We start from the raw sequence: 14,316 nt of genomic DNA, 5'->3' as shown, positions 1-14,316 counted from the left end.
ATATATATATATATATATATATATATATATGTATGTATATATTCTGTATATCCTGTACATCATGTATACGTCCCAAAACTATGCAAAACCAAGGTGCATATGCAAATGTGATCTTCATAAGTTCTTCCAAAAGATCAATTCACCCTGGACATCTTCAAATTTCATCCCGAACATTTCCTACGATAGAAAACAACTATCGCTAAGCATAAAGCTTAGTGGTGTATAAACTTTAGGCTTGGAGTCATTAAATTCTCCAATTCCCCTTTTCAGTCATAGTTAGCTCAATTTAACATAATTTAAAACAAGTGAACAAATATATCAAACATACCAATATCAAACTTTGAAGTGTTTCCAAATATTAATAACAATGCTCAAGAGTCTAGAAAGTGTATACTATCAATTTAAGGAAGTATACCAATTATCCATTTTTCGCCCAATATGTACGTCATGCCATCACACTAAGCATAATCAAATATCAAGATGGACCGAAGCCCCAAATCAAGTAGGGTCAAAACCCAATAGACAAGAGAATCACGAACCATATTAAAAATGGCTTCCTAGTTCGTACTTAACACGGACAAGTTCCATAATCCAAGACGAACTACAAATCCAAAGTCAAGATGGCAAAAGATCCGAATCAAGAGGCATGCCAAGTGAGTGACCAAATCACTGCCACAAGAAGGACAAAGTCCCAACAAGAATGCAAAATGATCAAACAATCCGTACGAATGGGCGATTTAACAAATTTCTGACAAGACTTATTATAATACGAATATAACAATATAAATTGAAGACAATAAAAACAAAATATCAGGTTATTTCAACATATTTCCAGCAAGCAAAAAGAGTACAAGTTTATACACAAACCTTGGTGTTTTACCATAAAACAGTTCAATCACAACTTGGGGACGTTCGAATCGTCTACGCCGTAAACAAACCAAATCTGTCCACTTCCTCAAACACTTCTCCTTTGATGTTTTTTTTCAAGGGTTTATATACCTTAAATACATAATCAAATATCTAAATAAGTTCAGTGATTTAACAAGTCAACTAAGCATGATATTGGTGAAAATTACCCAAAAACGTTTGAAACAGAAATTATGGACAGTATCACTGTTCTAAGTTGTGACTCAGTTTTGAAGATCTATACGGACAAACCAGACTTTATAGTCTTCATAAAAGTTGTAGATCTATGTCTTACAATTTCAGAACATCTTGAATCACCACCATATCAATTTTGAACAAAACGTTATGCTAAATTTACTAACAGCGGTACATGGAGTATTTCAAGAACTGAAAATCTGGACAGCACCTGCCCTGTACTTTCTGACTCTTTTTCAGGTATATAACAACAAAACTACATTTTTATTCCTTCACAAGAGTTGTATATTTATGAAATACCTTTCCAGAAAGTCCTAAATCACTTAAATTGGAGCTATGTACAAAAAGATATGTAGAAAATACTAGTTGATGTCTAGTATAAAAACAGGTTATAGAAACTTACCAAGAGGAGCAACTTGATCTTCACCAAAAACGAATTTTGTGTGTTGATTTAGTAGAAATCCATGAGTTTTTTTTATGAACCTTCAGCTTCTTGTTCTTACAGACGAGAAAGATAGAGAGAGATAGAGATAGAGAGATAGAGTAGAAAGATAGAGATAGAAAGAGAGAGGTAGATATTTCTTCTTCTTTTTTTGTTTCGGAAGAGTAGAAGAATAGGGAGCTTACGGATAGATATGAAATAAAATGATTCCTCAACTACTAAATATTCTTAGATAAATACAAAAGGTTGGAAACCCAAAACTTAATTATATACTATATTTAATAACAACTCGTCAAAATAATATTAAGTGTTACATATAGCAACACCATGGAACTTCCTTGCCAATATTAACACAACCTAAGTAAGAAATTTTCATATACTGACCATTTCACATTTAGGAAGTGCAAAGTAAAATATTTCCTCGTTAAAAAAAATGCTCAATCAAGAATGCAAATATTGTAAAAATTTTGGGGTGTTACAACTCTCTCTCCCTAAAAAAAATTTCGTCTCGAAATTTACCTTGTACTAGTCCCGAAACAAATGTGGATATTGAACTCGTATATCCTCTTCTCGCTCCCAGGTAGCTTCTTCGCCTGAATGATTTCTCCAAAGAACCTTCACTAATGGGATTCTTTTTTTTCTAAGCTCTTTTATCTCCCGCGCTAAGATTTGAATTGGTTCTTCTTCATATGTCAAATCAGGATTAACCTCAATAGACTCAATAGGAAGAACATGAGATGGATCTGAGCGGTATTTTCGAAGCATAGAAACATGAAAGACGTTGTGGATCTTACCTAATTCAGGTGGCAAAGCTAGCTTATATGCAACCGGACCAATTCTTTCAAGTATTTCATAAGGTCCAATAAATCGAGGACTAAGTTTACCTTTCTGGCCAAATCTCATAATCTTCTTCCATGGAGATACCTTTAAAAATACCTTATCACCCACCTGATGCTCAATTTCACGTCTTTTAAGATCAGCATAGGACTTTTGTCTGTCTGAAGAAATTTTCAAACGATCCTTGATGATTTTTACCTTATCTTCAGTTTGTTGCACAATCTCAGGACCCACAAATTTTCTTTCACCAACCTCATTCCAACAAAGAGGCATTCTACATTTTCTCCCATATAAATCTTCATAAGGAGGCATGCCTATGCTTGATTGGTAGCTATTATTGTAAGCAAATTCTATTAGGGCCAAATGTTTGTCCCAACTACCCTTAAACTCAATAATGCAGGCTCGAAGCATATCCTCCAAGATTTGTATTACCCTTTCAGACTGGCCGTCTGTTTGTGGATGGAAAGCAGTGCTAAAATTCAACCTGGAACCCAAAGTTTCTTGCAGACTAGACCAAAATCTGGATGTAAACCTCGGATCTCTATCGGACACAATAGAAACAGGGATTCCATACAGCTTCACAATCTCATTAATGTACAATTCTGCTAAACGTTCCAGTGAGTAGTCCATTCTGATTGCCAAGAAATGAGCACTCTTAGTTAGTCTATCTACAATGACCCAAATTGCATCATGATTTCTTTGAGTACGTGGAAGTCCAGAAACAAAGTCCATCGTTATCATTTCCCATTTCCATTCAGGTATTGACAAAGGTTGCAGTAAACCAGCTGGGACTTGATGTTCGGCTTTTATTTGTTGACATACCAAGCATTTAGAAATGAACTCTGCAATGTCTTTCTTCATACCACTCCACCAATAGTGTTCCTTAATGGTCCGATACATTTTAGTACCTCCAGGATGCATTGCATAAGGTGAACTATGTGCTTCAATCAAGATCTGCTTTCTCAATTCATCATCATTAGGAACACACAACCTATTTTTATAAAATAAGGTACCATCTTTCCTTAATGAAAAATTTGATTCTCTTCCATTTTGGACTTCTTCAACCCGTTTCACCAGCTTCTCATCTAACTTCTGTGCTTCTTGGACTTGCTCAAGTAAGACTGGCTTGACTTGCAAATTAGCAATGATAGAACCATTAGAATTAAATGAAAGGCAAACATTCATGGCTCTTAATTCAAGAAGCAAAGGCAAATGACTTAGAGTTAAACTTGCAAGGGAATTGCGACTCAACGCATCTGCAACCACTTCCTTCAACCCTGAAAAGAGCATATGCATCCCGGGATTCTCTCCATCTCAGAAGTGGATTCCCCTGTCCGATCTTGTTTCTGGATTGAGTAGAAAAGGGATATATGAAGTTCGTTCTCGGGTTCCTTCATCTCTTCACTCTCCGAATTTCGATCCTCACCTTTCTGGTGCCAAAGGCCTACCCTTCCACTTTACAGGAAGTTCTAAAGGAAGAAGTCGAAAAGGAAAAGAAAGTCACCTTTCCTGCCAACCGCTCCTTCTTTTTCTACATTGGCTTTACCAGGATGATAATCAATCGTGCAATCATAATCTTTGATGAGTTCAATCCATCTACGTTGTCTCAAGTTTAACTCTTTTTGTGTACCCAAGTACTTCAAACTCTTGTGATCAGTAAATATGTGACACTTCTCTCCGTACAAGTAATGCCTCCAAATTTTTAAGGCAAAAACAATGGCAGCAAGTTCAAGATCGTGAGTGGGATAATTTAACTCATGTGATTTCAACTTTCGAGAGGCATAAGCAATTACTTTCCCTTCTTGCATCAAAACACAACCCAAGCCACGATGAGATGCATCACTGTGTACCACATAATCTTTTCCTTCAGCTGGCAAAGAAAGTATTGGAGCTTGTGTCAACAAGGATTTGAGCTTTTCAAAGCTCTCTTGACACTTGTCATCCCATACAAACTTAGTATCTTTCCCCAAAAGTTTGGTTAAAGGAGAAGCTATAATAGAGAAGCCCTTCACAAACCTTCTGTAGTATCCTGCTAAACCCAAGAAACTTCTTATCTCAGTTGGAGTTTTAGGGAGTTTCCAATCAACAATAGCTTGAATCTTACTAGGATCAACCTTCACACCTTCAGATGATACAATGTGCCCCAAAAATGCCACTTCATTCAGCCAAAATTCACATTTGGAAAGCTTAGCGTAGAGTTGTCTCTCTTTCAGAATTTGCATGACAATTCGGATATGCTTATCATGATCTTCTCTATTCTTGGAATAGACTAAAATGTCATCAATAAACACTACCACAAATTGATCGAGATAAGACTTGAATATACGGTTCATTAGATCCATAAATGCGGCAGGAGCATTTGTTAAACCAAATGGCATTACCAAAAATTCATAATGGCCATACCTGGTCCTAAAAGCAGTTTTAGGAACATCTTGCTCCCTCACACGCAACTGATAATATCCAGACCTCAAGTCAATTTTTGAGAATAAGCTGGCACCCTTCAGTTGGTCAAACAAGTCATCGATTCTAGGCAACGGGTATTTGTTCTTGATTGTTACCTTGTTCAGCTGTCGGTAATCAATGCAAAGCCTAAGAGTGCCATCTTTCTTTTTCACAAATAAAACAGGAGCTCCCCAAGGTGAAATACTGGGATGGATGAAACCTTTCTCAAGAAGTTCTTGCAATTGAGCCTTCAACTCTTTTAATTCAGCTGGAGCCATTCTATAAGGAGCGATAGAAATAGGGGTAGTTCCCGGGACAAGATCTATAGGAAATTCAATCTCCCTTTCTGGAGGCAACCCAGGAAGATCATCAGGAAATACATCAGGAAAGTCGCACACAGTTGGTATGTCCTTAAGACTTGGACTCCCCAATCGTGTATCGACTATATGAGCAAGATAGGCATCACAACCTTGACAAATCATTTTCCTTGCCAAGACCGCTGAAATAATATTAGATGTCAATGATTTTTCTCCTTGAACTACTATGTGTGAATGTGCAGGAGTTCTAAATGTCACTTGCTTCAACCTACAATCAACCACTGCGTGGTGCCTATGGAGCCAATCCATGCCAACAATAACATCATAGTCTTGGAAGGGCATTTCAAGCAAGTCGGCAGGGAAGACCAGATTTTGAATCATGAATGGACAATCTCGGTAAATCCTGTTAACAATAGCCTGATGACCTAATGGACTCGTGAACAGCACATCAAAGTCAAGTCTCCCAGATTTAACAGTATCAGGAAATGCAAGTGATGAGCAAACATAAGAGTGCGAAGATCCAGGATCAAATAGTGTAACAACAGATATGCCAAATAAGTGAAATTTACCAGCAACCACGCCTGGGCCATCCTGGTCATTCTTCTGTCTCATAGCATAAACTCGTGCAGTAGCCCTTGACCCACCAGCCTGATTAGCTCCACTCGAACCCGCTGCTTGCATATTTCGAGGTCTAGCACTGCTATTAGCTTGAGAATGAATAGTGACAGGCTTTTGAACTGATCCCTCTGTATGTGAATACGAAAAAGGATTAGGATTAGGACAATCCTTCACTTTATGATCCATACTTCCACAATTAAAGCAAGCACCGGAAGCTCGTCTACAGGCATCATAATGATTCTTCCCGCACTGTGCACAAATAGGGGTATGAGTTTTGCCTTGGACATAACTTGGAGTACTGGCAGTAGAAAAATTCGACTTGTTCTGCTTATGATGTAATGATTTATGTGTACTCTCAGTCCTGGAATAATCAAACTTTCCCTTTTTGGATGGACCGCCATAATCTGAATTACCCTTCCTAAACCTGTTTTCTCTCCTACTAGCTTCTTCCTTGTCAATTCTTTCCCAAGTAAGAGCAGCTGAAATCAGCTTGGAAAAATCATCAAGTTGTAAGATTGCCACTGATTTTCGAATGTAACCATTCAAACCTTCTTCAAATCTTCTGCACTTGTCTCTTTCACCATCAATAATACCTTTAGCATAGCGAGAAAGCCTGAGAAAGTTTTGTTGATATTCTGCAATAGACATACTTCCTTGTCTTAAATTCAAAAACTCTTTCTTTTTAGCATCACAATAGACAGGGGGAACATATTTTGCACGAAATAATTTCACAAAGTCATCCCAAGTCAGCACCGGAGGTTTTTCTTTTGCATTTGGCACACTTACCCACCAATTATAGGCGTCTTTTTGTAAAAGAGAGATAGCATACTTAAATTTGGAAGCATTAGTACACTCCAGTTGTTCAAAGACCCTCTCCATGCGCTCGAGCCATTGTTCAGCTACCGTGGGATCTGTAGTGCCTTCAAATTCAACTCCGCCCATTTTTCTCATCTTCTCAAAATTCATTTCACTAGGTTCTGACCTTGTCCCAGCCAAGTGACGAAAGAACTCAGCCATTTGCTGGAATGGAGGAGTCATAAATGAAGTATTATGACTCATTGCTCTTGGATTACTGCCCACTTCATTTCCACTAACACGAGGATGATTTAGGTCAGGCAAGGGTTCCTCATTTTCTCCCTGAAGGTGAGGCATGACATTATGCTGAGCCTGACTTTCATCAACGGATTCAACAGCTCTATTCAAAGAAGAGGCAATATTAAAATTCCTATAAAAGATAAGATCACACTGCATTAGGGACATGTACATGATGCACGTGCACACAGAATCCAATAAATTAAATTAAACAAGTATGCAAAAATTTATAAACTCCAAGTCATTTTCAAAAAAAAAAAAATAACAGCAAATACTACGTACTATCACAACAAAACAAATCCTAGAATCACAAGCCGTGGCTCTGATACCAAAACTTGTAGCAACCCCTTTGGGAGGCTACTACTTAAGAAACAAATCTAACTCCCTACTAACAAAATATTAAAAGAGATATTAATAAAAATATCCAAAGTAATTTAGTAGCGGAAATAAGCCCATGCGAAAAGGTTCAAAGTGCAATATATTTTTTTTTCACATACACCATAATTTTATTTAACATAAAATACAATGTCGAAATATTAACACAGGGTGATATAACCCTTCTTGAGCAATCAAGAGATTTAAAACAACTTTCTAACAAATTTATACACTCATTCAAAATCACTGCAAGTTTGTATTATACATAAATTTTAAACTATCGGGTATAAAGAAAGGGAAACTAGTTTTCTCCTTTTCTACATATTTACAAGACAAAGTGTAAATTCAGCATATTACAAGACCTGAGTCATTAAAATACCCTAATACAATAAAGTAAGTTACAAATTCAAGTTACAAGATTTTTTTGGTCTTTATATATATATATATATATATATATATATATATATATATATATATATATATATATATATATATATATATATATATATATATATATATATATATATATATATATATATATATATATATATATATATATATATATATATATATATATATATGTATATATTCTGTATATCCTGTACATCATGTATACGTCCCAAAACTATGCAAAACCAAGGTGCATATGCAAATGTGATCTTCATAAGTTCTTCCAAAAGACCAATTCACCCTGGACATCTTCAGATTTCATCCCGAACATTTCCTACGATAGAAAACAACTATCGCTAAGCATAAAGCTTAGTGGTGTATAAACTTTAGGCTTGAAGTCATTAAATTCTCCAATTCCCCTTTTCAGTCATAGTTAGCTCAATTTAACATAATTTAAAATAAGTGAACAAATATATCAAACATACCAATATCAAACTTTGAAGTGTTTCCAAATATTAATAACAATGCTCAAGAGTCTAGAAAATGTATACTATCAATTTAAGGAAGTATACCAATTATCCATTTTTCGCCCAATATGTACGTCATGCCATCACACTAAGCATAATCAAATATCAAGATGGACCGAAGCCCCAAATCAAGTAGGGTCAAAACCCAATAGACAAGAGAATCAAGAACCATATTAAAAATGGCTTCCTAGTTCGTACTTAACACGGACAAGTTCCATAATCCAAGACGAACTACAAATCCAAAGTCAAGATGGCAAAAGATCCGAATCAAGAGGCATGCCAAGTGAGTGACCAAATCACTGCCACAAGAAGGACAAAGTCCCAATAAGAATGCAAAATGATCAAACAATCCGTACGAATGAGCGATTTAGCAAATTTCTGACAAGACTTATTATAATACGAATATAACAATATAAATTGAAGACAATAAAAACAAAATATCAGGTTATTTCAACATATTTCCAGCAAGCAAAAAGAGTACAAGTTTATACACAAACCTTGGTGTTTTACCATAAAACAGTTCAATCACAACTTGGGGACGTTCGAATCGTCTACGCCGTAAACAAACCAAATCTGTCCACTTCCTCAAACACTTCTCCTTTGATGTTTTTTTTTCAAGGGTTTATATACCTTAAATACATAATCAAATATCTAAATAAGTTCAGTTATTTAACAAGTCAACTAAATATGATATTGGTGAAAATTACCCAAAAACGTTTGAAACAGAAATTCTGGACAGTATCACTGTTCTAAGTTGTGACTCAGTTTTGAAGATCTATACGGACAAACCAAACTTTATAGTCTTCATAAAAGTTGTAGATCTATGTCTTACCGTGTCAGAACATCTTGAATCACCACCATATCAATTTTGAACAAAAGGTTATGCTAAATTTACTAACAGCAGTACATGGAGTATTTCAAGAACTGAAAATCTGGACAGCACCTGCCCTGTACTTTCTGACTCTTTTTCAGGTACATAACAACAAAACTAGATTTTGATTCCTTCATAAAAGTTGTATATTTATGAAATACCTTTCCAGAAAGTCCTAAATCACTTAAATCGGAGCTCTGTACAAAACGATATGTAGAAAATACTAGTAGATATCTAGTATAAAAACAGGTTATAGAAACTTACCAAGAGGAGCAACTTGATCTTCACCAAAAACGAATTTTGTGTGTTGATTTAGTAGAAATCCATGAGTTTTTTTTTATGAACCTTCAGCTTCTTGTTCTTACAGAGGAGAAAGATAGAGAGAGATAGAGATAGAGAGATAGAGTAGAAAGATAGAGATAGAAAGAGAGAGGTAGATATTTCTTCTTCTTTTTTTGTTTCGGAAGAGTAGAAGAATAGGGAGCTTACGGATAGATATGAAATAAAATAATTCCTCAACTACTAAATATTCTTAGATAAATACAAAAGGTTGGAAACCCTAAACTTAATTATATACTATATTTAATAACAACTAGTCAAAATAATATTAAGTGTTACATATAGCAACACCGTGGAACTTCCTTGCCAATATTAACACAACCTAAGTAAGAAATTTTCATATACTGACCATTTCACATTTAGGAAGTGCAAAGTAAAATATTTCCTCGTTAAAAAAAATGCTCAATCAAGAATGCAAATATTGTAAAAATTTTGGGGTGTTACAGAAAGGCTCTCAAGGAGCTTGCTTGGGAGCACAAGAAGCTGAGGAAGACACGGGCATCCAAGGAGTCCGTGAAGTAGTTGAGAGCTATTGTTGACAGACTGAAGGCAGATCAGTTGCCTTTAGACTAACTGCTCCAGGACCTAGTACCCACAGCTCATTCCCAGCCAGAGCAGTCACAAAGGCCTCCCAAGAGGAAGAGGATGATTCCTAGAGCTGATGATGCAGTAATCCAGTTGGCCGATCCACCGGAGGCTTCTCCAATCACCCACATGATGCACTTCAGGAGCATGTCCAGGTCCAGGCCTAGTCCTAGCAGCACAACAGCAGGCCACTGGGAACCAGACTGAGGTTCCCGGGCACAATGAGGACCCTGGGACCACTCAGGAGCCTATGTAGACAGACATGCCATAGGGAGTCCCTATATCCTTTTTCCTTTCTCTTTTGATGCTTTATTTGGTTTAGTTAGCATTGGGGACAATGTCAACTTTCATTTGAGGGGGTAGGCCCTACATTCATATGACTGTATATATTTGACATTTTTTATGCTTTCTTGATTTTTCATCTTTGGGTTGTATATAATTTTAATATTTCGTTACATTTATCGCACTTTTATTTTACTTTGGGTCTGTATATAAAGTTATGTTACATTGTACATATTCATCCCATCTATTGTATACTCAAATCCCCTCTTGTATATATTCATTCTACTTTCCGCAAAATTTTCGTTCTTATCTTCTTATTTGTGATTCGTAGCTTCTTGTTTTAAAGTTTACAATAAGCTTTTGGTTTTCTTAATGCCACGGTTCTTTCCAAAGGTGGATTTTGTGTGAATCGGGTGGCTCTTCCCAATGATGGATGGCATGACAACCTTCTAAAGGGTTTGAGTCCGTTTTTATTTTATTTTTAGTAGTTAGTAGTTAAAGGTGCCTCAAGCAAAGCTTCACTTGGGCCTAGCACATTTGCCTTTGATCTTATTGGCAAAAACAAATTGTTGTGTTTAGGATGTTGAAAGTAGTGACCTTGAGACTCTTGTGTTGACCGATAATCAACAAGTGGTTTTTCGGGACCATGATATGCTCAAATCTTATCTAAGGTCGTTGTGGGCCTCCGACTCTGTGGCTTTAGCAATCCCATAGCTTGTGTGGTGAGTAATCACATTGCAAGTCTGAGTCCTGAGCCATTGGTTTAGAACTTGCCTTGAATGTTTGTTGAGGCGAAATTCTAAGTGAATTTTGACTTGAGACATGATTATAGGCTCTCCTTGGTCCAAATGATAGTTGAACACACCCCTAACCTACCAATGATAAGATCACTAGTCAACCCTTTTGAGCCTTAGACCTGCTTCCTTCAAGAACCATGATACAAGCCTATACCTGTTCTGAAAGATACCCTCTCTTGGCACCCGATCTTTCCTTTAGCGCATGGCAAAAGAATAAGTTTGGGGGGAGAAACGAGGATTGCAACAAAGTGGTAAAAAGGCACAAAAATGAAGAAAAGGAAAGGCAATGAAAAAGAAAGAAAAGCAAAATGGCAAATAGAATGTTTAATATGAAAAAGAACAAAAAGAGATTCAGGAAAAGCAAAGAAAGAAAAGTGTGGAAAGTTGAAAAAGGAGAAAAGGTTTGAAATATATAAGAAAGAGTGACAGTGTGTCTCTCTAACCCCTCAGAAAGAAGTGAAATGACTCAAAGAGTCAAGTGAATATGTGCCAAATGAATCAAAAGAAGTGCTTAAGGGAAGATGGAACCTACTTAGACCAAAACATTTCCTACCTTGAACCAAAAGTCTTCACAATGTCTCCATAAAAGCCCTATATGATCTTGAGTTGAATGAAGTTTACATTAGTGGATACTCACATAAGGGGCAAGCATATGGTACCTAGAGCCAGACTTGTGGCTTTTTCTTGAAAGAGATGTGTGAATTTCCCTATCCTTGTTTTGAGTGCCACTATCTTAAAGGTGAGGATTGCTTGGGAGAGTTGAGGATGTGAGAGTTTGGATTCTACAATGACCGAAGTAATAGAAAAGAGTTCTTTGATGTGTTGAGTCAATTCTTGATGCTCTTGTGTTGCACTTAATCCATGGTGTTTAAAGGAGTAAAAGTTATTAATGATTCATTTGTATTGAGGGCAATTGTTAGTCCCAATTGATTCTAGATGAGGTTACTTTAGGACATCTGAAAATTTCATGGATTTTTCCTTAAGGGATGGGTCTTATTTTATTTGCTCGAGGACAAGCAAAAGCTTAAGTTTGGGGGAATTGATAACTAGGGATTTTAATACATTTTATACTCCTTCTTGCTTAAGTTTTGATTAGAAATTTGTACAAAGTAGTCCCAAAAGGCTCACAAGTTGTGCTTAATTGCAGGTTTGATCAACAAAGTGAAAAGATGTCAAAGATCAGCTCAAAAGTAGTGAAACTTGAACAAGTGCCAAAGACAAGACAAGCTCAGGCAAAACAGGCCTAGTGTGGCCGCACACCATTCTGTGCGGTCCGCACTAGAAGATTCCGAGAGGTTGATTTCCAGGCAAAGATGCAATGCAGACGAACTAGGTTTTGTGCTGTCCGCACAGAAGGCAATGCGGCCGCACTTGATTTAGTGTGGTCCACAGAACCCAAGATCAGAGAGGTGCCAAATTTGAGGATTGAAGCCTATGCAGTCTGCGGTCCATTTTATGTGGACCGCACTAGAAGCCTATGCGGCCTCAGTCCATTATGTGCGGTCCGCATTGCCCAAGTGCAGAGAGTTGTATTTTCAAGTTCAGAGCCCTAGTGCGGCCGCACATCATTTTGTGCGATCTGCACTAACCCCGCAGGGGCATATCTGTCCAGAATTTTCAGCTTAGTATTAATAGTTCTTTTCCCATTTTTAGGGTATCCGATAGTTTTGTAACGTAGCTGCGCTCGTGGGTTAAACGGTTAAACATAGAGAGAGTAATGCCCCAATTAAAGGGTTAAACCTCGAGTGAGTAATACCCGACTTGAACCCTAGTTGCTTGTGCAAATTTGCATACCCAATTGGTATCGAGAAAGTCAATTCGGGCAAAATCACTCGAACCACCGAGAGGTGTTGGGTGGGTAATATCGTGCAACGGTTATATCATACTCCCCAATTATGTCAATCGTGTCTTAGATTCAATTACCCGTCAATTAACAACCTAGGTGAAAGTCATTACCCTAGTGCCTTTTAAACCATTTGAACAACCCTTTTTAGTTTAACTCTTAGCTTAATCTAGTTGCATTTACCATTTATATTTTAATAATAGTAGAAGTAAAAAGAAAACCCCGAAAATGAGTAGAAGTGTAATTTGGAACACTTACGCAAATCTACACTAGATAGATACTCGATTCCAAATTCTAGATCTCTGTGGAAATCGATCCCGACCCTAAATTGGGTAAAAGTTACTCCGACCCTCTCTCGCTACTCAATAGTAGTTCGGAATAGGCCACGACCATTGACTCACATGCCATCATCTCACGTCACTTTCTTATGCAGTACATTTTTATAGCCCTAGTTAAACGAGCTTTATCGGGAAAATACATGCCATTTGCCAGCACCGTTGGTCTAGACTCATCCCACATTGTTGACTGAAATTCGTTAGCACCCCTTGTGAGGGCATCCACATCCGGCGTATTTGGAAAATTATCAAGGTAGGAAATATTCCACTCATGAAACGACACGTATGACTTGTACACTCTTGGACTAACGGGAGGTGGATGAGCATGCTCCCTCGTCAGCTTAGGTTCGACATTCACTTCCTCCTCATCATCACCCTCGCCAGGGAAGGGTGTGTCATCTCCAGACTCATCAACATTGTTGTCATAATCATTATTATCTTCCTGGCTCTACGCATCAGCCAAATCACGAGTAAATACATCGTCTGCGGGCAACTGAGTGAGGTCAGGACCATCAAGTTGCTCATTTTCACTGCACAAAAAGAACAAAATGATAAGCTACTCAAATTGATAAATATTTTACATATAGCTATATCACTTCACTTACAAGTCATATTGCGTTGACATTCCATGATGGACATTTTCCTATAGGTGATGACTCCCCGATGGACCACCGTAATCCAACACGCCAGAAATACACATATTCCAACTGGGCGTGGGGTCATAACTTATAAAATTCATATCTAGACGGTACCCCCTGTGGAAAATATTAGTGTTAATACAAATTCAATTCAATAAAAAATAAACATCGTAACAGAAAGAAAAATTGAAGTTAGTCGTCTTGTGGATTATGTAAAGTAGGAGAGAAATTATTTCCTCGCTCCTCGCTCCTCGTTCGCCACGGAGATAAGTTAAGATCCGGCCAAACTCTTTCAGCCGAAACCTGTTGGGCTAAAATTGCTCCAGAATAACCACCTGATGACTGGGGGTTATCCCTACTTTGTACAATCTCATTATTGCGAATCTCTTCAGCCTTGACGTACATTTCTAACAATTTTATCACAATAAATTCCCTGTCTCATCCGGAATCCGCAAAAAATATCTAAGAGTTTCATCATCGTCGAT

The 14,316-nt window shown here is 37.2% G+C and overlaps 1 protein-coding gene and 2 long non-coding RNA genes across 3 annotated transcripts; all 3 read right to left on the bottom strand.

Annotated features, from left to right (window-relative positions):
* Positions 1-263: 263 nt before the first annotated feature.
* Positions 264-2,389, bottom strand: LOC138886429 (uncharacterized). Its single transcript, XR_011405158.1, has 2 exons — positions 1,505-2,389; positions 264-999 (listed from the first exon to the last, which is right to left on the bottom strand). It is a non-coding gene; the product is annotated as an uncharacterized lncRNA (long non-coding RNA).
* Positions 2,390-3,849: 1,460 nt separating this feature from the next.
* Positions 3,850-7,017, bottom strand: LOC138885966 (uncharacterized). The gene has a single exon (XM_070166983.1). It carries the CDS (start codon positions 7,015-7,017, stop codon positions 3,850-3,852), a length of 3,168 nt encoding a protein of 1,055 aa, XP_070023084.1.
* A 1,621-nt stretch (positions 7,018-8,638) lies between these two features.
* On the bottom strand, positions 8,639-9,488 carry LOC138886428 (uncharacterized). The gene is made up of 2 exons (XR_011405157.1): positions 9,277-9,488; positions 8,639-8,771 (listed from the first exon to the last, which is right to left on the bottom strand). It is a non-coding gene; the product is annotated as an uncharacterized lncRNA (long non-coding RNA).
* Positions 9,489-14,316: the final 4,828 nt, after the last annotated feature.

Source organism: Nicotiana sylvestris, chromosome 2, assembly GCF_000393655.2.
Source record: "Nicotiana sylvestris chromosome 2, ASM39365v2, whole genome shotgun sequence".
NCBI lineage: Eukaryota > Viridiplantae > Streptophyta > Magnoliopsida > Solanales > Solanaceae > Nicotiana > Nicotiana sylvestris.
This window is presented reverse-complemented; position numbering and strand designations above follow the sequence as displayed.